This window comes from Dipodomys ordii, unplaced genomic scaffold, assembly GCF_000151885.1.
Source record: "Dipodomys ordii isolate 6190 unplaced genomic scaffold, Dord_2.0 Scaffold49, whole genome shotgun sequence".
In the NCBI taxonomy this organism is placed as follows: domain Eukaryota; kingdom Metazoa; phylum Chordata; class Mammalia; order Rodentia; family Heteromyidae; genus Dipodomys; species Dipodomys ordii.
The window spans coordinates 10,669,275-10,683,875 of NW_012267265.1; the positions used below are offsets into that span (position 1 = coordinate 10,669,275).

At 43.1% G+C, this 14,601-nt stretch overlaps 1 protein-coding gene across 1 annotated transcript in view; it reads right to left on the reverse strand.

Moving 5' to 3' along the window:
• Nucleotides 1-2,851: 2,851 nt before the first annotated feature.
• Tmem150c (transmembrane protein 150C) overlaps nt 2,852-14,601 on the reverse strand; it is a 75,627-nt gene continuing 63,877 nt past the window's right edge. Inside the window, exons 7-9 of the mRNA XM_013020147.1 lie at nt 10,439-10,566; nt 7,873-8,050; nt 2,852-4,948 (exon numbers count right to left, since the gene is read on the reverse strand). Of these exons, the coding sequence (XP_012875601.1) occupies nt 4,740-4,948; nt 7,873-8,050; nt 10,439-10,566 (515 nt within the window). The 3' untranslated portion in view covers nt 2,852-4,739. The remainder of the gene's footprint in view (nt 4,949-7,872; nt 8,051-10,438; nt 10,567-14,601) is intronic.

Sequence of the window (14,601 nt, forward strand, 5' to 3'; positions counted from 1 at the left end):
GTTTGAAAGATATCAGATGGCTAAACATGTGACCTGTGCCACTGCAGGGATCATGAAGATAGACACTTGTCCAATTTGGCATTTAGAGTAGAGATCTGGGCTAGAGAACTTGGGAAAGGTCACCACATGGGAAAATTTAAAATTAGAGCTCTGGAAGACATCATCTAGAGACTGTAGATAAGCAAAAACAGTTCCAAGGTCTGAGCTGGGGGGGAGGGAAGGGCACTCCCATGTTAGGGTCAGGGAGGAGGTAGTCTAGCAAGCAATGTGAAGAATTGGGGGAGATGTCCTAGGAGAAATGTTTTAGGCAGGTAGATGTGGAGAGGGACAGTCAGAATGTGAGGTGCTTCTTATGAAGGTGACAAAGTGAATGATATTGGCCCCATCAATGGCCCCTTTCCCCCACTCTCCTTGCTGTTCTTCTTGATGACTCTTTGGAGCTCCCACCTCAAGGGATGACACTGACCAAAGAGGCTTGGAAGAATCCTGTGAGCAGTCATTAGGCTGCTTACAAATGCTTTTTATCACTTTTAGATGTGGCCATTTCATAACCAATGTAATGTAAGCTAAGTAATAGTTGTCCATGCCCTAGACAATGAAATGTAAGCTGAGTAATACTTACCACTTTAAGGGCCAGTAAGCAATCTGTCCCATGTTCTGGGCTGCGAGCAGTTGTGGAAGCAGGAGAAGCCTCAGTCAGACAAGACCCCTGGCTGACTCTGATCAATACCAGTATGAGTAATAACCTTAACTTTGTTAGCTTTATCTTGCAATAGCAAGACCCAACCTATCCTGACACAGAGCCTAAGGACAAATAAATAATAGTGTTCCAAGCTCCATTTATGACCAGTAGATGATGAATTTCAGGATATGAAAGCTTGACTTTCTTATATGAAGGATAAAAAACTAAACAAATAGTACAGATGGTAACAGTTTACCTCTCTGTCAGAAATAATTAAACCTTTAAAGTATTAACAGGTTTTTAAATATTTCCCTCCTAATCAGTAGGGGAATTTTTGTTTGGGGAGGCGTGAGCAGAGAGTTGTTTTTTTTGGAGATAGCATCTTGCTATGTAACTCAGGCTGGCCTTGAACTCATGATTCTTCTGCCTCCAGTTCTCAAGTTCTGAGATTACAAGTGTGCACCTCCACACTTATTGAACTTTTCACCTATCTCAAAACATTTTTCTTCTGCACAATAATTAGTGGAATTACTCTGCTTTCTTCTTCTTCTTTTTTTTGGGGGGGGGTCTGGTCATGGGGCCTGAACTCTGGGCCTGGGCGCTGTCCCTCAGCTCTTCAGCTAAAGGCTAGCACTCTACCACTTGAGCCACAGCACCACTTCCGGCTTTTTTCTTTTTGCTTATGTGTTGCTGAGGAATGGAAAGTCACCACTCTCTTGTCCTTGGCTGGTTTTCTGATCCTAAATAATAAACCACAATAAGCAAACAAAAAGACTGCTAAGAACATGGTTTGGAAGTCTTTTGGGTGGGTGTTGGTGGCTCATGCCTATAATCCTAGCTACTCAGGAGGCTGAGATCTGAGGGTGATGATTTGAAACCAGCGTAGGCAGAAAAGTCTATGAGACTCATCTCCAGTTACACACACACACACACACACACACACACACACACACACACACACACAGAGAGAGAGGCAGAAGTAAAGCTGTGATTCAAATGGTAGAGTGCTAGCCTTGAGTAAAAAAGCTAAAGGATAGATAGCAACCTGAATTCAAGCCCCAGGACCAGCAGATTCTCTCCTAATGCTCCTAGGTGAATGCTATGCCTCTTGAATCCACAGAGGTTCCATGATTTCCATGTATGGTGTACTGCAAAATGTGTTTGGTCTTTGTCTCAAGTTTCTGCTCAGATCTCCTAAAACTAAAACTGGAGTGTTGTCATCATGAGTCCCTATGATCACACCAAAGTTTATGCTACTGAGATGGCCCACATAGAGGCCCTAAATAAACTTAGGATGTGATTGGTCATCAGAAGACCAAGTGTTCAGCTCTCTAACCCACCAACCTCTGGAGGGTGGCGATCTGAAAACAGCTCTTGAACATGATTGTTCACAGGTTGATGAGTCTTTGAGGTGCTGGGTGGGTAGGGTTCTCTGAGCGCATAAAAGTTTCCACAGGGCTCCAGGCATCTTTTCCTTTGGCTGAATTCTGTCCTCCATGATAACCCAGCAGGTGTAAATAAAAGCATTTTCCTGAGTTCTGCAAGCCCTTCACAGCAAATTATTGTAACCAATTTGGATAGAGGTGAGGGTAACCTGTGGAAGCAAGATTTGTGACTGAAGTTAAGGTGAGGGTGGCTAGTGTGACCGAGCTTGTAAACCTGTTGTGTCTAATGCTAACTCTGAGTAGCAGAGTTGAATTGTAGATACCCATGTGGTGTCCAGAGAATCAGAGATTGGTTATTGGTGTTGGAAAAATGTTACCTATATAACATTGAAGTTTGTTTTCAATATAATGTGTGAGCCTGGGAACCAGTAGCTCCTATAATTCTTGCTACTACAGGAGGCTGAGATCTGAGGATTGAGGGTTGAAGCCAGTCCAAGCAGGAAACTTTCTGAGACTCTTCTCTCCAATTAACTACACAAAAGCTGGAAGTAGAGCTGTAGATTAAGTAGCAGAGCTTTAGCCTTGAGTAAAAAAGCTAAGAGACCATGCCCAAATGCTTGACTTCAAACCCAGTACTGGTACAAAAGACAAACATAATATGTGAGTTACATGTGTTTCAGTTTTAGTGTATACACCCCCCCCCCCACACACACAGAGGTATATGTTTGTACTAGCAAGAAACAAGGAAGTCACAATTTGCATAAAAGAATTTTATTTAGTGGCCAGATCCCAATGAATAATGCTAGTCATTGTTTGATTCAGCTAAACTGTGCTATTAGAGACATTCATAAGAAAGTGTACAAGTGCATCACCAAAAGCTGTTTAATTGGGATTGTATAGAGGAAAATAAAACTTCATAAATCTTTGTCTGATAAAATCTTTAAAAGTTAAAAATGGAAAAAGAAACAGAAAAGCAGTATTCAAAACTAATAAATGCCACCTTGGTCTATTTACAGCGAGATGTGTTGTTAAACAGGAGAATACTCCGCTGGATTTTGAACCTCCCATTTTATACCATTTAGGGAGTCTCATTCCTTCCTCCACTCATTCCACAGGACCAGCCATCTCTGTTCTCTGATGCAGATCTTTGAGTCTCTGGCATTCCTTTTCCTCACTCATAAACGATCAGGAATTCTACTCAACACTTTCATTGAGCACCTAATATGTACCAGTACCAGGCACGGCTAGGAGGTGGAGATAAATATGTGAAAAAAATATACACATTTCCTTTGGAAGCTCAAACTTTGGGTTGAATTAATTTTTTTTCACATTATAGTCAACTATTATCTCATGCCCCTAAGGAATAAAATTTGAGGATTTCTTGAGATGGTACACTTAGGGGAAAGGGTGGGGGCTCTTGTTCACTGGGCCTACCGGATGCAGGTGGCCTTGGAATGCTTTGCTTTGTGACACACAGCCTCAAAGCCCCACACCTGCAGCTTCATTTCTGAACTCCAAACACGTGAGAGCCACATGTTGGGTTGTAGGGGACCAGTTACGTAAATGTGGCTTGGAGGAGACGAATCTTTCATTGGTTTCTATAGATTCCAAATTTGAGCAATACATGCATATTTTAAAAGTCTCCCCTGATCAGACATGTAGCAAGATGCTTGTTAACTAAGTACCCAGCCAGAACAGCTACAAGTGCAGATTTCTTTCTATGTCTCTGTGCTTCTCTTTTGTTTTTAAAAAAAGCTTCAAACACAACTCCCTCCCCTCCTTGTTCTTTTTCAAATTTGAGCCCCAAACAAAGCGTATCTTGCCTTTGGTCTACAATATCTTTGTCCATGAGGGCTAGAGAGATGTGATTGTAACTTAAAAAAAAAAAGGTAAACTTTCAAACATAAAACAAAAACTGTACATGACATACTGTGGAAGCTGAAACAAAGCCACGCTCTCCCTGCTCCTTCTTGGTACCATGCCTGGCCGACCTGTCCCTGTGAATATTCATTTGCAGAGCGCTTTCTCAGGCACAGTGACTGGAGTCCACATCGTGGTGACGGGCTTCCCTCGCTGGCTTCGAAGCAAGTTCTTGCCTTTGGATGCACATAGCCACCACTGAATGGAGATGCATGGAGCCTCATGGAAAGTTCCACCCATTCCTTTTCATAGGCCATACTGCGTCATGGCTCCTTCCAGCATCCATCCAATCAGATGGTACTTGATTCTGCATTCAAGAATATCAGTGCTGGATGCACTCAACTTCCTCACCAGTTAAATTCCAAGGTCTTTGGACCTGAAGGCAACTTAGGGAGTTGGCATGATTCTCATCTGGCCTGCCCTACTCTGTGGCAGGGAGATGGTCATGTGTAAAAACATGGAGAGGATGGGAAGAGCAAGGCATACTGGGAAGGGCAAGGCAGAGACATGTTCATGCACAAGCTCCTGTCTCTGTCGTGCATGTATCTTCAGTGTAACAGCGTGTATTTGGACACATTAGGGCTTGTGCTTTTCAAAGAAAGAACACGCCCTGAAAAGCTCTTGGCAGATGTGGCCATGAGTGTGTGTGTGTGTGTGTGTGTGTGATGAAGTTATGTGTCAAGTCCTCTGTGTGTGTCCTGGGTCCTTTCCCATTGTCACACCCACCACACTTGTAAGGAAAAATTGATGAATTACACCTGGTCGGTTTGATATTCAGAAGCTTCCGAGAGACTTTCCGAGAAACTGAGGAAATTCTCCTGGTACTCAGAACATACAATCTCATAGCGGTAGTGCCGGAACTCCACAGCAAAGGTGCCAAAGTAAGACAGGAAGCACATGACCAGGCCCCACTGGACCCTGGCGGCATACATGTGGATATCCTGGGCCATGAGGATGAAGTCTGGGGAGAGGCAGTCAAGGAAAGGAGGCCATACATACACACACACACACACGCACGCACACACACACACGCACACACCTGCACACACACACACAGTAGCTCTCCCTCCCAAGCAACACTAGGGCCTTGCTAGATAGCGCTCGCTGAATACAGTGTTTACATGACCAAGAATCCATAACGTGGTTGAGCTCTGTGTGCCAACACTGCCTCAAGGTGCTTTGATGAGTAGTTTCTCAAAATCCTTACAGCAATTCTATTATCATCATCAGTGGTAGAAAAATAAAGAAACTCAGTGTGGCACTGGTGGCTGTAATCCTAGCTACTCAGGAGGCTGAGATTTGAGGATCTGGGTTCAAAGCAAGCCCATGAAGTCAAATTCAAGAGACTCTTATCTCCAATTAGCTAGCAAAAAGTTGGAAATAGAAGTATGGCTTAAGTGGTAGAGGTCAGCCTTGAGCAAAAAGGCCAAATGAAAGTATGAGGCTCTCAGTTCAAGTTCCAGGACTAGCACACGCGTGCACACACACACACACACACACACACACACACAAAAGAAAAGAAAGGGAGGAAGGAAGGTAGAAAGGGAAGAAGGAAGGCTTGCTCAAGCAAAAAGCAAGATTCTATTTTTAAAAATAACAAAAGCGGGCTGGGAAGGTGGTTCATTGGTAGAGTGCTTGCCTGGTGTGCATGAGGCCCTGGGTTCAATTCCTTGGCACCACATACACAGAAAAAGTTGGAAGTGGTGCTGTGGCTCGAGTGGTAGAACGCTAGCCTTAAGCAGAAGAGCTGAGGGACAGTACACACACCCAGAGTTCAGGCCCTACAACCAACAACAAAAAAACCATAACAAAACAATAACAAAAAAAGCAAGCCAGGTGCTGGTGACACTCCTGAATGGTAGCTACTCAGGAGGCTGAGATCTGAAAATTGTGGCTCAAAGCCAGCCTGGGCAAGAAAGTTTGTGAGACTCTTATATCCAATTAACCACCAGAAAATGGGAAGTAGTGCTATGGCTCAAAGTGGTAGAGCACTAGCCTTGAGCAAAAAAGAGCTCAGGAAAAGTGCTCAGGCCCCAAGCTTAAGCCCCATGACTGACAAAAAAACAAAACAAAACTAAAAGCAAAAATCGCTGGATGTGTAGCAAATGTGAAGCTCTGAGTTCAGATTGCATCTAGTATAGCCAAAAAGGAGAGAGAGAGAGAGAAAGAAAGAAAGAAGCGAGAGGGAGGGAGGAAGGAAGAAGGAAGGAAGGAGGGAGGAAGGAAGGGAAAAAATAGATAATTAAAGGGCTTAGAATAAATTATTAAGAATTAAGTTCTTTTTTGGGGGGGGGTCTGGTCGTGGGGCCTGAACTCTGGGCCTGGGCGCTGTCCCTTAGCTCTTCAGCTCAAGGCTAGCGCTCTACCACTTGAGCAACAGTGCCATTTCTGGCTTTTTTCTTTTTGCCTATGTGGTGCTGAGGAATCGAACCCAGGGCATCATGCATGCAAGGTAAGAGCTCTACCACTGAGCCACCTTCCCAGCCCCAAGAATTAAGGTCTTAACATATGTTTTTAAGTCCTTGGTAAACATTGCTAATTACTATGATTCAATAGATGTAATTGAATTAGCTATAGATTTAAGAGCCTTATTTCAAATAACTAACAAAGAAAAAAAGCAAAGGGATTTCTCAAAGCAAGTTAAAACAAAACAATAAAACTCATTTCTCTTTTTCTGTGGTTTCCTGAAAAGAACCTGTTCTGATTACTACTCTGCTAGGAAGAGAACTGGTAAGCTGTACTTAGCTACGGTGTTGCTGTGTTCCATACTAACTACCCTATCTCTGTGGGCTTTGCCTAAAGATAAGAGAAGTAGGGTGCTCTCTTGCTTTCCCAGATTCTTTGCGTGTTACTGGGTGGCTAAATTGAACTTTAGGGTATAAGAGATGAGACCTGAAGCACTTTCTTTCCAAATTTACTGGGATGAAAAGCTGATTTCTTCATCCTCATCTGGCTCCTTGTGTCTGTTTTCAGTGCTTCAAACTCAGAGAACCAAGGAAAGGAAATGAATAGCACTCCAACCCCAAGTATTTGTTTAGGACAGAGCATCTAGTTCTTAATTATTTCCCCCCATAAGCTTACTTTTCTAAAAGATGTAGACATCTTTGTCCCTTGAAACTTACTTTAGAGCTATTATTTTTGGGGGGGTCCAGTCATGGGGCCTGAACTCTGGGCCTGGGTGCTGTCCCTCAGCTCTTCAGCTCAAGGCTAGCGCTCTACCACTTGAGCCACAGCACCACTTCTGGCGTTTTTCTTCTTTCTTATGTGGTGCTGAGGAATCGAACCCAGGGCCTCAGGCATGCAAGGCAAGCGCTCTACCACTGAGCCACCTTCCCAGCCCCGCTTTAGATCTATTAAATTAAATGACATAACAGGATTTAAGTCACTAATACAATTATTTTAGGTGGAGGAAAAAATCCCAGGTATTTTTGTTGTCAATGTTAATTTTTTTTGGACCATTACTGGGGCTTGAACTCAGAGGTCTTGTACTTATTCCTTTCTCAGCTTGCTTGGCCGATGCTCTATCAGTTGAGGCAAGCCTTCAGTCCAGCTTTTTGTTGCTTAAGTGGGAGATAGAGTTTCATGAACTTTTCTGCTTGGACTGATCTTGAACCATGATCCTCAGCCTTCTGAGTAGCTTGGAATACAGGTACCCAGCTAAAATTCTTTTTTGCTTAGGCAGAGCTTATTTTACATTTAGTTCTTGGGCATGAACAACTAGTCTGAGAGCTTTCGGCCTTATACTTGTTTACTTTGGTGCTTTACCTTAAGATGATCCAAGGGTTACGCTAACCCACTGGGAATAACAATTATCTCATGTAATATATAGACAGTTTTCCTGTTTTAATCTCACTGTCAAAGAACCTTTTCCCATTTAAAGGATACAGAGGACTACACAGAGAGTGATAGATGCTGAGAGGATAACTCGTGGAATCCCAGCTTTCCGTCCTTCATTCTTGATGTTGACTTTGAGTGTCAGTGCAGCCTGGATCCAGCAGGTCAATGTGCCAAACCCAAAGGTCAAGGAGGTTCCCACATTATGGATTTCTTCATCATTCGTGAGCTAGAGACAAACAGAAAATGGTACGTGGAGGCTCAATTAGAAAAAGAGATACAAGTCAATGGAATATGTGGACAAACAAACAAGAACAATAAGGAAAGAGATAGCTTAGCCAGGCTCTGGTAGCTCATACCTATAATCCTAGCTCCTTGGGAGGCTGAGATCTAAGGATCAAAGTTTGAAGCCAGCCCAGGCAGACAAATCTGAGAGACTCCAGTTCCAATTAAGCAGCAAAATGCCAGGCTGTAGGCATGGCTTAAGGAGTAAAACACAAGCTGTGAGTGAGAAAGTTGAGTGAGAGCTGGGGGCCCTGAATCCAAGTCCAGTTACTGGCATACACACACACATACATAAAGAATAACCCAATACTAAGATACATACAATTTTCCATGCTATATACAATCTATTTCATTATCTAATAATACTTATTTTAACCAATTAAAATAGTTTATAGTTACAAGATTCAAAAATTTTTTAAATATATGTTTAAAAAAGAGTATTGATTGAAAAGTGTGTCTCTTATGCCATGTATCCATCACCTGCTCTCTCTACAAGCAATTAGTTATTTGATTCCTCTATATTCTAACTGTAGGTAGTCTCACCATTATTCTTCATCATTCATAGCTTTGGAATAAACTCTCTATTCTCATGGTAATCACTACCCTAATGAGCATGTTCTAAGAATGTGGCTTTCTGCTTGCCTAGCTTCTAGAATAGTTAAAGGAAATTTGTGGGAATGCCTGTCAAATAATTCAAGCAAAACCTTGGTTGCTAGTGTGCAGCCAGGAGAAAGTCTTGGGAAAAAGTGGCCCTGGATAATGAGTTAGCGAGGGTAAGGATTAGAACAAGAAAGGGTCTTGGAAAATCTACTGGCATATTTTTAGTAAGAACATTAGCAGACGCTGGGGTCCTACATTCATGGGCATTTCATTCAATAGTAGTGGGAGAGGGAGGTTGGGGTCAGTGTTTTCACAAAGGAGAAAGCTTGTAACCGTAAACGTATGTTACACATTGGAGGTTGGTGTGGACCAGGGGAATGGAGGCAAGTCAAACTGCTGCAATAAATGAAGTCAGTCAGGACCAGAGTTGGGTGATGGTATTGACAAGGGAATGTATTCTTCTAGGTTGTAACTGTTGGCTCTAAATTTCTAGGAGAAAGTTAGGTGTGTGTGTGTGTGTGTGTGTGTGTGTGTGTGTGTGTGTACATGTATTTTTTTTTTTTTTTTGGTTGGTCATGGGACTTGAACTCTGGGCTTGGGCACTGTCACTCAGCTCTTCAGCTCAAGGCGAGTGCTCTACCACTTGAACCACAGTGCCACTTCGGTTTTCTGGTGGTTTATTGGAAATAAGAGTATCACGGAGTTTCCTGCCCGGGCTGGCTCTGAACCATGATCCTCAGATCTCAGCCTCCTGAGTAGCTAGGATTACAGGCGTGAGCCACCAGCGCCCGGCAGGTTTGTATATTTTAATACAAGTCATAGGTGTTCTAGAGAAATTCTTTTTTTTTTTTTGGTCCAGTTGTGGGGCTTGACCTCTGGGCCTGGGCGCTGTCCCTCAGCTCTTCAGCTCAAGGCTAGCACTCTACCCCTTGAGCCACAGCGCCACTTCTGGCTTTTTTCTTTTTTGCTTATGTGGTGCTGAAGAATCGAACCCAGGGCCTCATGCATGCAAGGCAAGCACTCTACCACTGAGCCACCTTCCCAGCCCCTAGAGAAATTTTTGCTTGACTTCCATCTGAACTTGTTAATCTGAAATGCAAGCATTCCTCAAATAGGCTATTTGATCAGTGTTTAATGATAAATAAGCAATGATGTCATTAGTTTTCCAAAAAGGCACAACAGGATACAATTTGTTTTGAAAAACAAAAGTGTAAAGCACTTTGAAATCTTTTGTAGAAAGCATGGAACTATTATAGCTTTTTCCCCCCACAGTCACACCACACTACATGCACCATAGGCCATTTTCTGATATAGCGATCCTAGTGGTAACTTCGGGAGAACCTGTACATACTAGGAACCAGAATTATTGATTGTTTTGAAGGTACATGCAGAATTTATTTATTGAGTGCCAGTACTGGGGCTTGAACTCAAGGCCTCACACTCTTGCTTGGCTTTTTTGCTTTACCACTTGAGCCATACCTCCACATCTGACTTTCTGTTGGCTAGCTAGAGTTAGGAGTCTTGCGGATTTTGTATGTCTGGGCTGGCTTCGAACCTTGATCGTCAGATCTCAGACTTATGAACAGTTATGATTACAGGTGTGAGCCACCAGTGCCTAGCTTCATGCAAAATGTTATGGACCATAGTGACTATCCTTCAGTGGTTATGATAATCACACAAGTGAAATCCTTACCAAAAGTGAGAGGGAGGTGAAAAAGGCCAAATGAAGTACCTGAAAATTACCAAGTAAGGTCATTCCAAAGGAAGCCAGACACAGTGCCACCAATCCACTAATATTCAGCCACGGGTTTAAAACCTTTGGTTTCAGTTGTATGAAGCGTAGAACAGCCACCACAAGGGCTAGGAATAAAGCAAAATCTTCAAATTAAAAAAAAATTAAATCTCACACCTAGATTATGAGGCAGAGTTTCAGAGCTATAACATGCAACATATAACTTTTCACCACAGCCCATCTGAAATCTCTGAAATGCCAAACAGTTTTCAAAGAAACATTCCATGCCATGCTTATGGTTGCTCAGATGTCCTGTTTATTTAAGCCAGGGAAGGAGAAAGGCAGGGAGGAGCTGAAGCCAGCAGTTTCTTGTTACATGGGTGTTGCGTGGGTGACAGGACTATTACTGTGTTTTTCTCAGAGATTTCAAAAACAAGGTTGCCAAAGGACAGACTGGCTTAGGAGAACATTGCAAAGGCCCAGCACACAACAAATGAGATGAAGACAGAGAGAGCATGGCTGGGAATTCTCTGATTCAGTCATTTTCCAGCTTAGAATAGTGTGGAGCAGAGAAGGCAGGACAGGAAGACATGGGGAAGAGTTCAAGGTGACCATTGGACAAATAAGTGGGTCCCTGTGCCAGAAACTATTCCTGGGACAGGAAGGAAGCTCAAGGGAAGTATAAAATCAGATCTTTCACTACTGTTTTTTCTGTCTCTGCCCATAGGTTGTCCCATTCAAAATACAAAGTCAATCCAAATTAGAGCTGTTAGAGTAATCATATTTATTTAGGAAATCCATAGCTAAACAGCAGATTGGGGATCATGGTACATACTGAAAAAACTATACCCTATATATCAGGATAACTCAATATTTTCTTTTTTTTGTGTGGGGGGGGGGCGGGGGAGGTCTGGTCGTGGGGCCTGAACTCTGGGCCTGGGCGCTGTCCCTTAGCTCTTCAGCTCAAGGCTAGCGCTCTACACTTGAGCCACAGCGCCACTTCTGGCTTTTTTTCTGCTTATGTGGTGCTGAGGAATCAAACCCAGGGCCTCATGCATGCAAGGCAAGCGCTCTACCACTGAGCCACCTTCCCAGCCCAAGATAACTCAATATTTTCAAATGACATTAATCACGAACTACTTTTTTTTAATGGTGGTACTGGGGTTGGGTTAAACTCAAGGCCTTGTGCTTACATGTTACATTTGTTTGAATGGTGCTCTACCACTTGAGCCATACCCCTAGCCCCTACATTACTCATTTTAAAGGCCACTCTCCTTTGAAGAAAATTAGAATTTGAGAATTTGAAGATGAATAGGAGAATTTAGATTTCAAACCCTGACTTCTAATAGAAACTAGTCCATACTCAAGCCACTTATCTCAGAATCACTTGTCATTGTTTACTACAGAGATAGTTCATACATGAAAGATGGGAAGGGTTAGTCTATATATGAAAAAAACTTGCAATTAGTTTAAATTGTATTGCATTTAAGAAAATGCAGTTACAATTTCCCAAGACAAGTTATTTTGACATTAAGTTCAACAGGGAAGACAATTCGAAATTCCATTTGGGTGCTGGTGGCTCACACCTGTAATCCTGGCTACTCAAGAGGCTAAGATGGGAGAATTGTGGTTTGAAGCCAGCAGGAAAGTCTAAGAAGAGCTGTAGTTCAAGTTGTATGGCTCTAGCCTTGAGCAGCAAAACAAAACAAAACAAAAAATCAGGTAAGGTACAGTGCACGATCTTAGAGTTCAAGCCCCAGTAACGGCAGTAACAGCATGTAGACACAAGTGTGTGCATGCACATGGGTGCACGCACACACAATACACACACACACACACACATAATTTCCAGCACTACTTTTTTTATTTTTGGGTCTGGTCGTGGGGCCTGAACTCTGGACCTGGGCGCTGTCCCTCGGCTCTTCAGCTCAAGGCTAGCACTCTACCACTTGAGCCACAGCGCCACTTCTGGCTTTTTTTTTTCTGCTTATGTGGTGCTGAGGAACCAAACCCAGGGCCTCATGCATGCAAGGCAAGCGCTCTACCACTGAGCCACCTTCCCAGCCCCTCAATGGATAACTCTTATACAGTAATTAGTCAGGCTATAATGACAAACTACCAAGGTGACACATTTCATGTCTTTCAAGGATAACTCATTATCACTCTGGTAACTGCTGGGTAATTTACTGTTGTGGAATAGGACTGTGTTGGGACTGGCTAAGCCTTAAGCCCAGTCCTGAAGTGAAGTGGCTCTTCCCACAGCTCCACCCAGCCAGACACACTTTGTTCTCTGTGCTGGGGGATGCGGGGTGGGGGAGGAATGGTGTCTCTTGGCACTTTCCATTTCTTACGGGACACATATCATCCGGTAGCCACAGAAGTGTCAGTATCCCTATTTGTAATATGTGTGAGAAATTATTCTATGTATACACCGGTGATAAAACTGTGCAGCAAACAGAAAAATGTGTATGTGTGTGTGTGCACGCATGTTCACGTGTGCGTGAGTGCTAGTCCTGAGACTTGAACTAACAGCCTGGGTTCTGTCCCTGAGGTTTGTTTGCTCAAGGCTATCATTCTGCCACTTAAGCTACAGCTCCACTTCTAACATTTTGATGGTCAACTGGACATAAGCGTCTCATGGACTTTCCTGTCTGGGATGGCTTTGAACTGTGATCCTTAGTTCTTAGCCTCCTGAATAGCTAGGATTAAGCCACCAGTGCCTGGCTTAGAAACTTATTTTAAGACCATAATTCAACCAGTACTTCTAACTTCAAAACTTAAATTCCAAACAGTACAAAATACTTTTCAAACACTACCTCTTTTTTTTTTTTGGCCTTACAATTAGCATGCCATTGTTAATCTACAAACTCCATTATTATTCATCTCAGACAAGGCAAATATTTCCTTTAAACACTGATTCTAGTTAAATTTTAGAATAGGAGGAATAATTAAGACCCAATCCCCAAAGCCATTTTATTAACTTTGGGATTGGATAAACACAGATTTGCACTGTTATGAAGTCCATTTTCAACCAAGTAGTCATTGAATTCTACCTTACTTACTAGGAAAGACCAGGGCAGCAGGCAGCTTCAAAGCATCTTTTTATTTGTGGATCTACTTTATCATGGCCACTTTCTGACTAGTAGATAGATGCTTTTGTTTCATAAAGAATTACAGATTTTTAGCAGGATCTGGTGGCTCATGCCTACAATTCCAATTATTCGGGAAGCTGAGATCTGAGGATCAAGGTTTGGAGACAGCTAGGCAGAAAAGTCCACCAGACTCAATCTCCAATTGATAAGCAAAAATCCAAAAATGGAAGCCTGGCCCAAGTGGTAGAGAGTGCTAACCATGAACAAAACAAAAACAAAACAAAACAAAAAACTGAGAATTTGAAGCCCTGAGTTCAAGTCCTAGTACTGGCTAAAATGATAGGTTTTGCTCATGGTCGGTTTTAGAAAAGAAAATTTTCTACCTTTATGCTGTTTTTGGTGTGTAGAACAATCTTTGGTATCCAGATATTTCCTATGCAATTTTCCTATCTATTTTCAAAGAAGCATTAATAGATATATTGCTGGTTTTTTTTAAGTTAAAATTTAAAAGTTTGGGATTGAATGGGTTTCTCAAGTGCAAAACTCAGAATGACATTTCCTCGGAGGGGGGACCAAGATGGTGACGGGGCAGTAGGGAAACGCCACAGCTCTCTCCAAACAAAAAGAGAGTTCGAGTTCCAACGCTTAATCTCCCCAAGAGACCGACAACAACAAAAAGACGAACACTCAGAGAAAAACCAGAGGTGGAAAATAACAAAAAAAGAAAGAGAGGAAAAGAAGAATTTCAGAACAGAGAAGAGCGAAGACCCCTCCCCCAACCTTTACTGGCCGCGCGGCAGTGCGCCAAGCCGCCGGCCAGCTGGCCTGGCGGGGGCTGCCGGAGCCCCAGAGACACAGGGGGCCGCTTGCAGATCACCAGGTACCGGTTGCAGATACCAGGTACCGGTTCGCAGAACAGCGGATTGCCAGGAACAGAGAAACCTACCAGCTGGGATTCTCCACGAGGATCCCACCCCCACCCCTCACTCTCCACCGGACCAGAGAGGCTCCATCCCGCCAAAGCCGCCTGGCACCAGCAGCACGACAAAGGGACCTGTCGGCAGACCACCC